General features: G+C 41.1%; 1 protein-coding gene across 2 annotated transcripts in view; it reads left to right on the top strand.

The window, feature by feature from the left end:
* Nucleotides 1–15,894, top strand: part of PTPRG (protein tyrosine phosphatase receptor type G) — an 813,122-nt gene that overhangs the window by 703,933 nt on the left and 93,295 nt on the right. The window contains exon 14 of one of the 2 annotated variants that reach the window (XM_036737741.1): nucleotides 4,137–4,223. The exons of the other annotated variant lie outside the window; for it this stretch is intronic. Coding sequence (XP_036593636.1) covers nucleotides 4,137–4,223 — 87 coding nt within the window. The remainder of the gene's footprint in view (nucleotides 1–4,136; nucleotides 4,224–15,894) is intronic. 2 annotated transcript variants of the gene reach the window in all.

Genomic DNA, 15,894 nt, shown 5'->3' with positions numbered 1-15,894 from the left:
CTTTGAAACCATCTATCAAACTATTCATCTCCTTCCATGTAGCAACTATTTATTAACTATCCATCTATTTATCCATCTCTCAGTTTATCCATGACCACATATATACATATATATATATATATATATATATTTACACATGTATATCATCTATCTTACCATCTATCTCTCCACCCCACCTATCCATCCATCTGTCTATCTATCTGTCTGTCTGTCTATCTAGCCTATGCTTAAAGACCTCCATCTACTTTTGGAGTTTTTGTGGCTAGTCCATTCTTTTTTCTTTTCTTTCTTTCTTTTTTTTTTACAGTTCTCTACCTGTTCTTATTATGGAATTCTTCTGAGTTTTTCTCTTGGAGTTCTTTTAATTTAGCATGAATATTTCTTCAGTGTATAAAGAACTTTCTTATATCTACTCAGGTCTCCATCCTTTTCTGCACTGGTACTCTGCCAGGGCCAGGCTTTGTCCTCTTCTGTACTCTTGTCTGGGCTAGATAAACCCTGAGCTTTCTCCTGTTATTCCTAGGATGGCTCTGCCGTACTTAGATCTAGATGGGGTGGCTGGGTTCCAGTCCTCCTCCCTGCTTTCTTAAAAATCCCTGGCCTGGGATAGGGAGCTAGACCCAGAACTGGGATGAGGCCCTGCCCTTTGCTTCAATCTGTGATTTGTGCATTTTGTCTCCTGGAGGCATGACTCTGCTGGTCTTGGCACACCACCGGCTCCTTGCCCAATAAGCCACTGCAGATTCAGGATTTTGTTCTGAAACGCCTCAACCATAATACAGTCTTTGAGATTCATTCTCTCTCTCTTCCTCTCTCTCCCTCTCTCCCTCTCTCCCTCTCTCTCTCTCTCTCTCTCTCTCTGTCTCTCTCTCTCTCTCTATCCATCCCTCTCTTTGTCTCTGTCTCTCACTCACTATCTGATTTTATTGAATCTTTATTTCATCTGGTATATCTTTTTGTGTTTTCTTGGGCATTTCTCATGGAAGCTTTGCTTATATGGAAACTTTTACGTTCATTGACATCTTTGGCCAAAGTCTCTTGTGAAGACCCCTAGTGAGTGGGTTTGGGATAGCTCTCACTACTGGAAGGTTTTTCCTGACATTGGGCCTAAGTAATTTTGCAGTTTTCATCCATTGTTCCTAGTTGTATCTTCTGGGGCCCAGAAGAATAAATCTAATCCCTTTTCTACATGGCAGCCTTTGAAGTACTTGAAGATACCACATACACACACACACACACACTCACCCATGTACACACACACACACATACACACATGCATATACACACAGCCCTCACCCTCTAGCCAGCTCTTCTCTAGGCTAAATATCCCTAACTCTTTCAGCCAGTTCCTATATGGCCCTTCACCATCCTGGCCTCTAGCCCCTGGATGTTCTCCAGTTTATTGATGTCCTTCTTAAAATGCATGTTTAATAACAAATGGTTAACAAACTATTCTGATTGTACAAAAAAACCCCTTTTTATTGTAGCACATTTGACATTCTGAGGTTTTAAGAAAGCTGTTGAAAAGCTGCTGAGGGAGGCAACTGGTGTAAAGTCTAGAACTGGCCTTGAAGTCAGGAAGATTTGGGCTTCAGGCTGCCTCTGACCCATACTCACTGTGTGACTGTATCCTTCCAGGTCCCTGTACAGTGCCATACGATGCCAAATGACCAATTAAGTGCCACTTGGTTTCGGTGTCTGGTAGAATCCAGACAGCCTTGGTTCCCATCATACCTGTGACCCATGAGAGCTTTGTGACTGTGGGCAAGTCACTTATGCTATCTGGGACTCAGTTTCCTTATGTGTAAAATAATGAGGTTGAATTTAATAATCTCAAAGGTCCTTTCCAGCTCTAACTCTTTGCTTTTATGATCCCCCTGGGAATTCCCTACATAGGTGAAAGATATCACAGTTTAAGACCAAAACAATTAAAAGAGAAAATCTATGGAACTTTGCAAAGAAAAAGTTGGGAAAAATTTGAGTGGTATTAAGTTTCTATCTGAGGAAAAAAAAAACCTTGTTTTGCTTTGTTTTTGGTAGGGAGAGAAGCCAGGATATGGCTTGGTCCCAGGTGACTTGATTATTTGAATCTGAGGGGCAAAAAAAAGGGTCCAAAATCGGGCCACGGTTGATTTTGCTCTCATTAGGTGATCTTTCTACCCTTAGTCATCTGCCACTGAACCCTGTCAGTATCAGAGGCCAGAAGCTCGACTTCTGCACTTTCAAGTGGTAGACTCCAAGAGTCTGGAATAATAATGATAACAGCAACAGTTACAACGACAAGAATGATACCTAATGTTTATGTGGCATTTACGATGTGCCAGGCGCTGTGCTAAGCACTTTACAGTTATCATCTCATTTTATCCTCATGACAACCCTGGGAGGTAGGCCCTATTATTATCTCAGTTTTACAGATGAAGAAACTGAGGCAGGCAGGTTAAAGGACTAAGCCAGGGTCGCACAGCTGGGCAGTGTCAGAGGTCGGATTTGAAATGAGGTCTTTCCTATTCCAGGAGATGCACTCTATCCACTGGATGTTCAACAATACCCGTATCAAGAAAAACTCATGGAAGGGCTAAAGCCACCTTGTTGATAAAAGACCTGGGTTCAAGTCTTGGCCCTTATATCTACTTGCTGTGTGACTCTGAGCAAGGTCTTTAATATCTCAGTGCCCTGAGGCAAGACTCTAAAATTAGATGTTACGAGAGAATAAGCCACCACTGAAATCATGGGTTCAGGTTAAACAATGGTGGGATGAAAAGAGCATGAATTTAAAATCAGAAGGCTTGGATCTGTGCCTGCTATGGTCCCACTATCTCTTGACCTTGGGCACATTACTTAAATCTCCCTGAGCTTCTTTTTCCTTCATCTATAAAATTAAGGCACTAATATTTATCCTCTTCCCTCACAGATTGGTTGTGAAAATGAGTCAGTCATTAGACGTTTATTAAGTACCTACTATGTGCCAGCTAGGTGGCACAATGGATAGAGCACCAGCCCTGGAGTCAAGAGGACCTGAGTTCAAATTTGGCCTCAGACACTTACTAGCTGTGTGACCCTAGGCAGGTCACCTGACTGCCTCAGTTTCCTTATCTGTAAAATAAACTGAAGCAGGAAATGGGAAACCACTCCAGTATCTTTACCAAGAAAACCCCAAATGGCATTGCAGAGAGTCGAACACACCTGAAATGACTCAACAACCAAACATGCCAGGCACCATTCTAAGACCTGGGAACAGAAAAAGAGCCAAAAGACCATCCCTGCCCCCCACAATCTATTAGAGATCATCATAAATAATAGATTTAGAGTTTCAAGGGGCTTTAGAGGTCTCTGTTTTATAATTGAGGATAGTGAAGCACACAGAGAGTGGTAAAGGATGGAGCAGGGATTAGAACCTGTATCCTCTTCCTCCAAATCTGGTTGTGTTTCAACATTGTCTTGCTGCCATCCCATGTCAATATTGAGTGCTTTGCATAAAAGTGAGCGGCCATCATCATCATCATCATTATGTATTCATTTTATAGACTAGCTGTATGAGCCTGAGCAAGTCACTTAACCCGTCTGCCTCAGTCTCTTCATTTTTAAAATGGGGATAATAAAAGCAACCATCTCCTGGGGTTGGTGTGAAGATCAAATGAGATAATTATGTGAAGTGCTCAGCAAACCCTGAAATTATATATATTATATATGAAATATGCACATATATAATGGTATGATTATAAGCTATAAACGTTTTGATATTATTGATAATCTTGTTTAGCTCCATTTCTCTGGCATAGCCAGCATGTTAAATGTTGAAAAATAGTCAATCCAAACTACATTTATTAAATGCAAGGATGGGCATTTTCATTAGAAGAAAAGTCTTTCTTCCATACTAGGATGAATAGACCCAATCACAGACTGTAGCTAAAGAAAAGTGCCCTCGAAGCATATATTCCCCTTTCATGTTCCCTAGCTTAGCATAAGATAAAACCCAAAGCTCTGCTACTTAATACATTTTTATAGAAGGAGGCAGAATGATGGGGCAGGGGGATGTCTGTGGCATAAAGGGAGGGGATCACTTGAAGTAGAACTCTTGGCAGCCAATTGAAAATCCTGTTTTCTATACCTTTTCTCTTTTGTTTTTGTTTGTTTAGAGGGTGTAACAAAATAAAGTCCAAGGGCTCTCCCAGACGTTTCCGTGAAGTGCCTTCTTCTGGGGAGAGAGGAGAGAAGGGGAGCAGGTGAGGGCAGTGAAGCTCAGGTGGGGAGTTTCGATTGCTGGGATGGGCTTATTGAATTCTTTTTGTTTGTTTGTTGCAATGTAATATGGCTGAACCTCCTGAACAGCTCCATGCTACCCTTAATGTTGGTTTCCTGTTCTGAGCTAGAACTGTAATTCCCTACAGCTTTGGAACAGCTCAGATCTCTCTGATATTCTGCCTTATGCTGCTTACTTCAGTGAATGCATTTCTTCTGACCCTTTTTTGGTGGGGAGGGATCAAGGGGGAGGCATGAATTGGGGGGAGGGGGTGTTTGCATCCTGTTTCTTCCCAAGTTTCAGGTATTTGCATGTCTTAGAAGTTTTCTTTAATCAAAATGATGCATGCATAAGGCTTTATTCCAGGAGAAAATCTTAAATGAATCTCTCTGAATGAAGTTAGCTAATAATTGGAGGGAAGAGGGGAATGAAATAGGGTCAGGAGAGGAGAGGTTGACCAAATGATGTTATATCATCCATTTTCCAAAGAAGAGAATGAAATTTGGGGATAAACAGATGTGCTAGATAAAGTGGCTATAATAAGTCAACAAAGGGGTGAAATACTGAGTTTAGGGACACAGCAGGAATTGACACCTAGGCCTTCCTGACTCCAGATCCAGCACTATATCTCCTAGGCAGAATTGCCTTCATTGGAGCAACTTGGCATCTAGTCTGGAATTTAGAGATTTCCTAGGTGAGAGGGCACCAGTATCTCAATAGCTAGCATATTTTACTGTTTAAGTCAATAAGCCGCACAGTTAAGACATTTAAAAAGAAAGGTTTATCACAGATGACCTCACCAAATTGTATTTCTTATTAACAAGTTAATTAGCCCCTTAGGTTATATTATGATAGGGTGAAGATCAGACTTGAAGAATTTCTGTTAGCGTTTTACGTGAGTCACATCAAAATTTGTAAATCAAAACAAAAATGCAACTATTTCTTTACCTATTTAGTAAAAACACATTTGCTTTGATTTGCCTGAGTAGTTATAAGATATTCTGTGGAAGTTAAGGATTAATGAGTAAGTAAAGGACTTATTTTCTTTTAAATGCTACATTTAATTGGTTTCCTTATAAGACAATGAAAAGCAAAAGCCATTATAGTGCAGAATAGAATTATCTCCCCTAAAAACTCTTTCTTTTATTTTTTGAGGATTCCTTCACTAATCCCATTTCAGAATTCCAAAAGTAAATCTCAAATGCAATTCCCTGAACAACACAATCTCTGGGCTAGAAAGGAGCCCTCTGGCCCTCCAGTCCAACTGTTCCCCAAAGATCCTCTGTCCATCATCCCCCATCAAGGTTTTCATCCAGCTTTTGCTTGAATACCTCTAGGAAGGGCAAAGCTCACCACCTCCCAAGACAGTCCCATTCTACTTTTGGTTGGCTCTAAGTACTAGGAACTCTTGCCCTTGCCCCCTTACAACTTCCACCCATCACCTCACAGATGAGGCCCCTCTAGGGCCAAAGAGAACAATTCTTTTTCCATGCAGTAACTTGTGTATGCAAGGGACTTCATGTGGAAACTTTCTTTCTGCCAAGCAAAAATGCCTACTTCTTCAACAGACTCTTATAAAAACAAGAGTGCATTTCAGACTCAAACTTCTTAGAAAACCAAACAAAATCTACACAGGTGAGAATTCTAAATGCCCTTCAAGCAATATGGTTTGGGGTTTGGTTATGGGCTAGAATCTAGTCAGCGGATGACCTATGTCTTATGTTAGGATTAGGAGCCAAAAGGGGTATGACAGGTTATCTCATTCAACTCTGTCATCTTACACATGAGTAACTGATACCCAGAGAGGTCATCACTAAGTTGAGCAGTTAAGATGTGAGTCCAGACCTCCTGACTTCAGATCTAATAGTCTTTCCAACGTGTTTTCAGATCTGCCTCTTCTTTTTATCACACTGGCTCAAGTCCATGTAGGTATCTGCTAAGTGACTGTGTTAGGTGTTAGGACCACAGAGTCAAGGTCAAAAGCAAACCTTTGCCTCGCAGAGAATTGGCACTGGAGAATACAACATGCACACAGCTAAGTCAATACCATGTCATTTCAGGAGTGACCGAGCACTAGCATCGAGGACGATCGGGGTCAGCTTTCCATAAAAGAGGGCATTTCACACATAGGACACAGCCAGTACAAAGGGGTGAAATACTGAGTTTAGGGACACAGCAGGAATTGACACCTAGGCCTTCCTGACTCCAGATCCAGCACTATATCTCCTAGGCAGAATTGCCTTCATTGGAGCAACTTGGCATCTAGTCTGGAATTTAGAGATTTCCTAGGTGAGAGGGCACCAGTATCTCAATAGCTAGCATATTTTACTGTTTAAGAGTCCTTTTCTCTTTTTTGGTTTAGACAGGATTTCATTTTTGGTTTAGACAGGATTTCATTGGCTTAAGGGGAACTCCTTGTAGGGACACTCCCTCCACCAATGCAGATGGGCACTTGCCCTGTAACGTATAGTCACAGAGTTGTCCAGGACACTGAGATGCCATGTGATTTAGTTAGGACTGCAAGCCAGTACGTATCAGTCAGGACTTAAACCTTGGTCTTCCTGACTGTGAGGTTGCTTTGCTCTCCATTACACAATACTGTTGCTCAAATGGTCCTTAAATAGAATTAAAGTGTGGTTTATTTTCAGCCATCTTGGGCAACACTTAAGGGTCTGAAAGATGATAAGTAACTTATGAATGAAAGCCCCTGAATAAATTACATTTATCTTCCTTGTCCTTCCACTCAATTTGTAGTAAATAAGTTGAAACATTCCTTACTTTGCTGTTATTGTTCAATGGAATTTTACATAGCTAATTCTAAAACAGCTGGTAAAAGCCAGTGGAGATTCCCCAAAGCAAAGTGTTTTAAACTCTCGATGTATTCAGTCCAGATGCTCACCATATTTGCAGCTAAACACAAATAAAGGAACAGCTCCTCCATCTCAATGCCTCAGATGCTGTAACCTCCTCCACCCCCTAACAGCTGGAAGATTTGGGAAGTACAGGGAACACCCATCCCTTGTTGCCAAGTATAATATAAGACTCACAGCAGCTGAACAACTGTAGCCTTGTCAAGAAGGTACTTTATGAAGTGGCCTTTGGACTGTTATCTTCTAGAAAGTGTAGCTGGGGCTTTGATCTTTCCAAGTTGTCCACTGGAATTTCCTAGCCAGCTTAATGTGGAGCAGGAGGAGGTTATAATCTCCTGGGAGCTCTTAGGGAAGGAGGAAGGTGCATCATTTGTTGGTATTGGGTGGGGGAAGGAAAAATAATGGCAGGTAATTTGTGTCTCCCAGGATAACTCTTGTCTTTGGACTCTGACTTCCATCTCGCCATGGTAATAAGCAACAGATGGAATATCCCACCCAATTGAAACATAGAAATATCGGAATTTGTTTTTCTCCCAGGTTCAAGTGCACAGCTCTCTCCTTTCCCTCACCTCATTTGTCTTAAACTTGAGTTGCTTCTTTACAAGCTAGAAAAGGGTCATAGGAGAAAGAGGCCAGCTCTTAACTCAAGTATGGGTCTGTGTGTTATTTTTTATGTAAGTAGAAAAAGGGGTATGCATATGGTAGTTTTGTAAAAAAAAAAAAACTTATTTTAAATCACCTCTGTAATTAAGTGAACCTCTCAGTGAATCCTCTGACTTCATGAATCATCATCCTCTTGATCTATCTTCCATGAAAACCTCCATTCAGAATTTAAGGTATTTTAAGAGGTTTAAAGTGTCTGCCTCATGGTGTGTTTTTTACACTGAAACACGAGTGAAGAAAACACCAACACATGCCTATTATTGCTGGCTTCTTCATTTGGTTTGAACAAAGGATTTTTTCATGGGATCATAGATTTAGCTCAAGAAGGGACTTTAGTGGCAATCTAGTCAAATACCCCTGCTTTACAGATGAGAAGATGAAGACCCTAAGAGTTAAACAGCTTGACCAAAGTCAACCAGTAACAAGTGAGAGAGAGATCTCAGCTCTGCTCCTCTGACTTCTCTCACGTTGCTCCTTCCACTGTACAACACTGTAGGCTTATTGCCTACTGTATGTAGTCTACGGAGCAGTTACAGATACGAGGGAGAAATAAGACCATGAGCCTTGCCTTCAATGAACTGTCATCTGGTCCGGGAGTGTATACTGTGTTTGAATACAGATGTACACACATGGATGCAGATCATTCCCACTTCTTCAGCTGTGTGATCTTGCTCGGGGTACCCCCTCCCACAACCCATCCATTTGTTCTCATCACATGCAATTCTTGTCCTTCCATAAATCCTCCAGCCAGTATGGTGAGATACTGCCTATGGATCTTTACCATTAAAATGTGACAATAGCCATGATACCACACTCTCACTTTGTAGCCAAAGTACTTTCTTTTTGAACCATACATTTCCTCTATAGTTATTCCTTATATTCCCCTCCATGATGGTCTATGATCCACTGACACTGGCTTCTTTGCTGTTCCTTCTACAACCCTCCTCTTGACTGCGGGCCTTTTCACTGGCAATCCCTCCTGCCTGGAATAACCTCCATCTGCATCTACACCTCCTGGATTCCCTGGCTTCCTTCAAGTCTCAGCTAAAAATCCTACCTTCTTCTATGAGAGGCATTTCCCAATCCCCATAATGCTAATGCCTTCTCTCTGTGATTATCTGTCTTTGCCTACACACACACACACACACACACATCTCGTTTGCACATAGTTGTTTGAATGCTGTGAGAGAACAAAGTCTATTCTTTGCCTTTCTTTGTCTACCCAGCACTTAACCAATGCCTGGCACATAGCAAGTACTTAATAAGATTCTTGATTTGTTGCTATTGAATATAACACTCCTTGTACACCAGCTATCTTCAGTAATGTGCACATTCTTTGTCTTCCCAATGCCCTTCAATTTTCCTATAAGATTGATTCTTTGGAGATGATGTTCCCAGATTCATAGCCATGTGGCATCACCAGAAAAATATCAGTGTTAAAATTTAAAAAAAAACAGGTTTTTCTTTCAGAGCTCAGATGGAGGTGTTGGAAAGGAATGTTGTGACTTTTCCCAAATGCAGTCTGGCCTGCTCACTCCCTCCTAGTCATAAGATAATGAATTTAAAGCTCAAACAGTCTTTAGAAGAATCGAGTCCTATCCTCCCATTTTACAGATAACGAAACTGAGGTCTAGAGAGGTTAAGCCTAGAGTCTCACAGCTAGGAAGTATCAAAGGTAGGATGGTCCCAGATCTTCCTGACTCCACCTTCGTTGCCTTCTCCACAATGCCACCATCCAATCCTGGACAAAGCCTGCTGTCCATCCACAGTAGCTAAGCTATAGAAATTGGTAATCTTAACTCTATTAATGCTATTGGATCACAATGGGCATTCATCATTGATTTGGTTTTTCCAGTGTGAGTTATTGGGTTGAATCCTTGAGTGCTTCATGCATCTCATTAAGGAGTTTTTGTTTAGGGGCAGTAGGCACACTTCCACAAGTCTAGGTTTTGCCAACAATAGCGTCTGGAGGCCCTCATTACCTATATACACTAATACTGATATTGCAGAAATCATCATGACAGGTGCAGGAGAGTAAGTGCGTGGATAAATAAATGAAATATTTATTCAATGTTTGCTGTGTGTCAGATACTACTAAGCTCTAGGTATACAAATATAAGTAATATTGCTCATAAAATAAAATATATAATTATATACATATCATTATATAATTATAAAATAAAATATAAGCATGGCAATATTGCCCTCAAGAAAGTTAAATTTAGACTGGAAGGAGGTAGAAACAAGAAATGAGTCACAGTTTAGAAATATCTGGGAAGTGGCATGGAGGCTCAGAGGTTCCAGGTAAAATATAGAGAAAGCTCACCTATCAGAGACCCAGATGTAGAGTCCACGATCCAGTATGAGTGGGATGAGGAGGATGACTTGAGTGCAGGTCTGGAAATGCCAACATGCAATGAGGATTTCAAGGAAGGAAAGGTCATTTCCGACTGGGTGGTAGAGTAGGGAAGAGTATTGCTGAATTAGGGCAGGTTTCATAGGGGAGATGGCATTTGAGCTATTATCCTTGTCGGTCAGTAAGCAAGCATTTATTAAACATTTACTGTGTGCTATATTCTGTGTAAGTACTGAAGTTACAAAGAAAAGCCAAAAATACACACACACCAACAGCTTTCGTTTTTTGTTTCTTTTTCTTTCAGTTCAGCTCCTTGCTTTATAACTCAGCCCCCCATCCTGTGTTTCTAAATCACACTGACATTTTCATCTTTCCATTTGTAAGTGGCTAATATTAATACACAGCTTACTACAGCAAATCCACTTAGGAGAATAAATATTAATGAAATCGCTGTGTGCGAGGGCACGTGTAGAAATGGGTTTGTTAGAGAGCACTATCGTAGACTTAAATGAGGGCAGTATATAAATCAGTTAAGATGGCTTAATTAATATTCATTGGCACCCCTATCCAACTGCCCATTCCTGACCTGCAATTAGAATTTTGAGACGCACTTTGTTAGAAAACTAGTTATTGGCCCAATGTGGCTGCAGAACAATGGGGCTTCATTTGAAGTCGAAGGCTCGTGGCTTCTCATTTCCATACATCAACATGGAGTTCCTGAGTTAGGCCAAGAATAGAGAGGGGCTGCCTCATCTGGAGAGCGAGCCGTGCATTGTCACGGTTACTGAGCACAGACCGTGTGTGTGTGTTTTGTAACAGACAAGAGAGTCAATTAAACACAGGAGATTGTCATATGTGTTGGTGGTGGTACGTGTTTTTGTGGTGAGGAAAGGGAGTGGAAGTGACAGTTTATTGATACAAGTTGACGTTGACTACATCATGAACAAAAGCTGTTCCCAGTGCATGTACTTAGCTTTCATAAGTTACATTTTCTCAGCTTAAAAAAAAAAAAGACTAGAATCATAGCAACGCTGGGAAGTGTTGCAGTCCAGAGTTCACCTAGACCTGTATCCATTCTTTTTACAAAGGAAGAGATGGAAGTCTTGGGAAGGCAAATGATTTGGCCAAGATCACACAGCTGGGTAGTCTTATTGCTGAGAATAAAAATGCTACTTGCACTTCACCAAGACAAGAATTTTTAAAGCACCCACTCTCTGCTATGTACTGTGCTATGCTTTGGGGATACAAATCAATTAATTAATAAGCATTTAAGTGCCTACTGTGTACTGGGCATTGTGGTAAGTGCTAGAGCTACAAATCAGTCAATGAGCATTTATTAAATGCCTATTATGTGCCAGTCACTGAAGCTAAATGGCACACAAGAGTTCCAGGCTGGAGTCAGGAAGGAAGACTCATCTTCCTGAGTTCAAATGAGACCTCAGACACTTACTAGCTGGGTGAGTCACTTAACCTTATGTGCCTCAGTTTCCTCATCTGTAAAATGAGCTAGAGAAAGAAATGGCAAACCACTCCACTGTCTTTGCCAAGAAAACCACAACTGAAAAACAACTGTGTGCCTGTCACTGTGCCAGGAGTATAAAATCAATCAGCAGGCATTTATTAAGTACTTACTATGTGCCACGCACTAAGGACACTAAAGTGTGAAAAACAAAACAGCTTCCTTCTTTAAATAAATTACACTTTATCAGGGGCAGGAGTAGGGAGAAAGCATTTAAACATTTAAGTTTATACAAAAAAAAAATATGCAAAGCAAACCCCAGGTAATTGGGAGGTCACTAGCAGCTGGGGGCATAAGGAAATATCTCATGGACGAGGTGGCATTTAGGATAATGGAATGGAATAATCACTAATATTTAAGTTAACGCTCAACCCTGTGCTTTTGTTTTTCGCATTTTACAGATGAGGAAATTGAGGCTCAGAAAAGTTAGGTCACAAAGATAGTGAGTGACAGAAGAGTGATTTGAACCCAGGTCTGCTGACTCCAAAGTCTACACTTTCCACTCTGATGCCTCATAACGGTCTGGACTAGGTGGCCAATGAAAGAGTCAATGGAGCATCTAAATGTCTATGACTTAAATTCTAAGAGACCTGGGCCTTGAACACCAGTATTCAGCTTATGGTCATTGAAAAGTTGAGTGGAGCTTTAGGAAGTTCCAAGTAAGAGGAAAGTCTGGAAGGGGCTGGCTCCTGACTGCTAGCCAATCTCATCACTTGGGTTCTGGCTCAGTTGTTGGCTCCCAGTCTCCAAGGATGACTGAGTCAGTTTCTGCAAATTCTCTGATGTGTTTCCCGTGGCCAGCTAGACTTTCTGCCTTCTGGTGCTTCCTCCTTTGCTGGGCTGGGGGTGGGGGCTGGGGAGGGTCTTGCTAAGGTTTGCTTCCTGTAGGTTACTGCCTACAGGCTTTCCAAATTCATCTTTCTCCAGTGACTTCTTGGAGCTAATTAAGTGTCAGAAGGCAAACCATCCTTCTGCCTCTCCTAAGGGGCCACTGGAGAGTTTTGTTTTGTTTTATTCTGGGCTCTGAAGCAATCACGTATCATGAAATCAGAGAGGGGGTGTAGCACATGCTGTTATTTGGGGTAAGAATGAAGGGAAGACAAAGAAGGTAGATTACTACTGGCCACGTCTAGGGGCAAGGAAAAATATTTATTTGGTGGGCATAATCAAGATAATTACATGCATACATGCATACATATATTCACACATATGTATATACAACATATAGATATATTGTGTTTATGTTTACATACACATATATGTATATACAACATATATACACATATATTTTATTTATATATTTGCATACATACACATATGTACATTACACACATTTATATGTATGTGTGTGAAGATATAGATAATTTTTTTAAAAAATAAGATTTTGTTGCCATCTTTTGATTTTGTATCACCCATGTTTCCCACTGAATCTCTGCGCTGCCCCACTACCAGAGAGTTATCCCTTAGAACAGGAATTCTTAACCTAGGATCCATGAATTTAAAAAACATATTTTCGATAACTATATTTCAATATCATTTGTTTGCTTTGTAACCTTCTGCATTTGACTTTATTCATTTATAAACAACCTTATTCTGAGGAGTCCAGACAGCCCAAGGTATCTATGGAACAAAAAAAGGCTGAAAATTCCTGCCTTAGGACAAAGAATAACAGCAGGTGGGGGTAGTTGTCATCAAACCTAGCTAATATATTGAAAAAGTCAGACATCATATGCAGTGTCTTACACCCAGGGCCCTCCACCTATGTGGGGGCTCTGTCCTTTTTTTTAAAAAAGAGAAGAACACAAAGGGAAGAAGGTGAGGCATGGTCAAAGTGGGTTCTAAAAATTGCTTTAACTTTTTCCTCTGAGGAATAGGTAAGAAGGGAATGAGGAGAAAGTATAATATGGCCTCTGAGGTCCTTCTCAGCACTGGATCTATGATCCCATGAAATATGAAATATGTATAAGTGATTGAACTCTGATTTATCCAATTAAAAATGACCTTTCAGTGTTAGTGACTCCTGTCAGCCTCTTTTTGCCCTGTACAAGCAAACTGTCATTCAAAAGAAAACCCTTCAAGGACTGATGGTTTTCTCTGGGTAGGTTGCTCTTTTGCTGCCAAAGATCGCAATTCTGCTATACTTGGGTAGAGTGTCTTCACGAGTTCTGGCCAAAAGATCTAATCGCCCAGTGGCCAGCCTTCTGCTGGTGAGCTTTTCTGAATTTGCCTAAGCTGGTCCTCTTGCACTCATAATATCCCATCACTGGGACCATCTTAAAAGTGTTCTAGCTCAGTGGGACTGGCCCAGGTCACATCTCCTCCATGGTGATGTATCTCAAGTGGATTTCATTTGAATTCAAGAAAATGCCATTTTAGAAAATGGTCATATTTCTCAATTAGATCCCATTTATAATTTACAGAATCATAGATTTAGATCTGGAAAGGACCCCACATAAACCCATCATTTTGAGATGAGGTCACTTAGGCCCAGAGAGGTTGTGTTTCACAGTTCATATCTGAGGTAGGATTTGGGTCAAGATATTCCTGACTTCAGTTCTACTGTAGTACACAGTTCTAGAATCCCTTTCATCCAGGAGTTTTCAAGTAGAGTTTGGTGAGAGCTGCAGAATTCTGTTCCTACTTACTTACTACAAACTAGGATAGCTCCAAACTTTATCTTTATTCTCATATCAGAAATTATAATTCAGCTAATTAACAAATGTTTATTAAGCACCTGCTGTGTGACAAATACACGGGACTCAATGACAAAAGTGCCAGTAGTCCTTTTCCTGAAGGAACATACAGTCAAGCTACAAAAGACAACATGAAAACTTACTGACATATGCAAAAATAGGCACAAAGTGATTTGGAAAAAGATAGTTGCGGCTATGAGGAGGGAAGAAAGAAGGGGGAGATTAGGAAGGGCCTCATGTAGGCTGTACTTCAGCTGTACCTTCAAAGAAACCAGGAATTCTAAGAAATGGAGGTAAAGAGGGAGTGCATTGCAAGCAAAGGTGTGGAGGTGGGAGATGCGAAGTTAAGTATGATGAGCAGCAGGAAGGAGATAAGTTTGGCTGGACCATAGTCTTTCTCGTCCTGACTGCCATAGTTAAACAGTTTGATGAGGGTGAAGTTTATACTGCAAACTGTAGCTGGGATGAGATAATAATAACATCTTCCATTTGTATGGTATTTTGAGGCTTACAAAGCCCTTTCTTCACAATAACTTTGTGAGGTCAGTAGTGCAAAGATTGTGATCCCCATTTCTCAGACGAGGAAAGAGCTACTTTAGCCATAGACACATAGCTGGTATCTGAGGCAGGATTTTCTCCCAGGGCCCCAGACTCCCAAGTGCAATGAAGTGTTGGCAAAATCAGTCAACAAGCATATTTATTAAGTACTCAAAATATGCTGGGCACTCCTCAGTGCTAGAGACACACAGAAAAGCACCATGTACCTGCCCCCAAGGAGCTTACATTCTCATGGAGGAGATGAGATGTCAGTATCTAGGTACACATAAGGCATGCAGAGTAGATGGAAGCTGGTCTCAGAGGGGAAGAAATCCTGGGCATAGACAAGAGCTAGAGCAGCAGGCGGGAGAAAGAGCAGCCCAGGGCATGCCGGGTGAGGAACAGTGAGCTGTGCATTGGTTAAACTATAGAGTGTCTGGACAGGAGTAATATAAGCCTGGAAGTGAAGAGTGTGATACTACTGAGGACCTTGAGTGCCAGACCAAGGAGTTGGGAAGCAGTAAGGAATCACTGGAATTTTTTTACAGTAAAAGTGACATGACCTGAACTGTCTTGTGTGGAACAAGTCAGGTAACACTTTCCAAGGACATCTAGTCCAACCCCCATGTGGGTAGAGGTGTGGGGAGGTTAAATGACCTGCCACTTTCATACAGGTGCTAAGCCTCAAACGTAGAATTTAAGTGGCACCATAGTGCATAGAGCACTGGGCCTGGAGTCAGAAAAGCTCGTCTCTCTGAGTTCAAATCCAGCCTCAGACACTTCCTAGCCATGTGACTCTGGGCAAGTCACTTAACCCTGTTTGCCTCAATTTCCTTATCTGTAAAATGAGCTGAAGGAGGAAATGGAAAAAATCACTCCAGTATCTTTATCAAGAAAACCCCAAATGGGGTGATGAAAAGTCGAACACTCCTGAAAAACGACTCAACAACACAGGTACTAAGCATCAAAAGTAGGATTTGAACGCACATCCACTAACTCTAAAGCCCACACTCCTT

Source organism: Trichosurus vulpecula, chromosome 9 (assembly GCF_011100635.1).
Source record: "Trichosurus vulpecula isolate mTriVul1 chromosome 9, mTriVul1.pri, whole genome shotgun sequence".
NCBI lineage: Eukaryota > Metazoa > Chordata > Mammalia > Diprotodontia > Phalangeridae > Trichosurus > Trichosurus vulpecula.
Note: the sequence above shows the minus strand (reverse complement) of the source record. Positions and strands in the feature narration are given on the sequence as shown.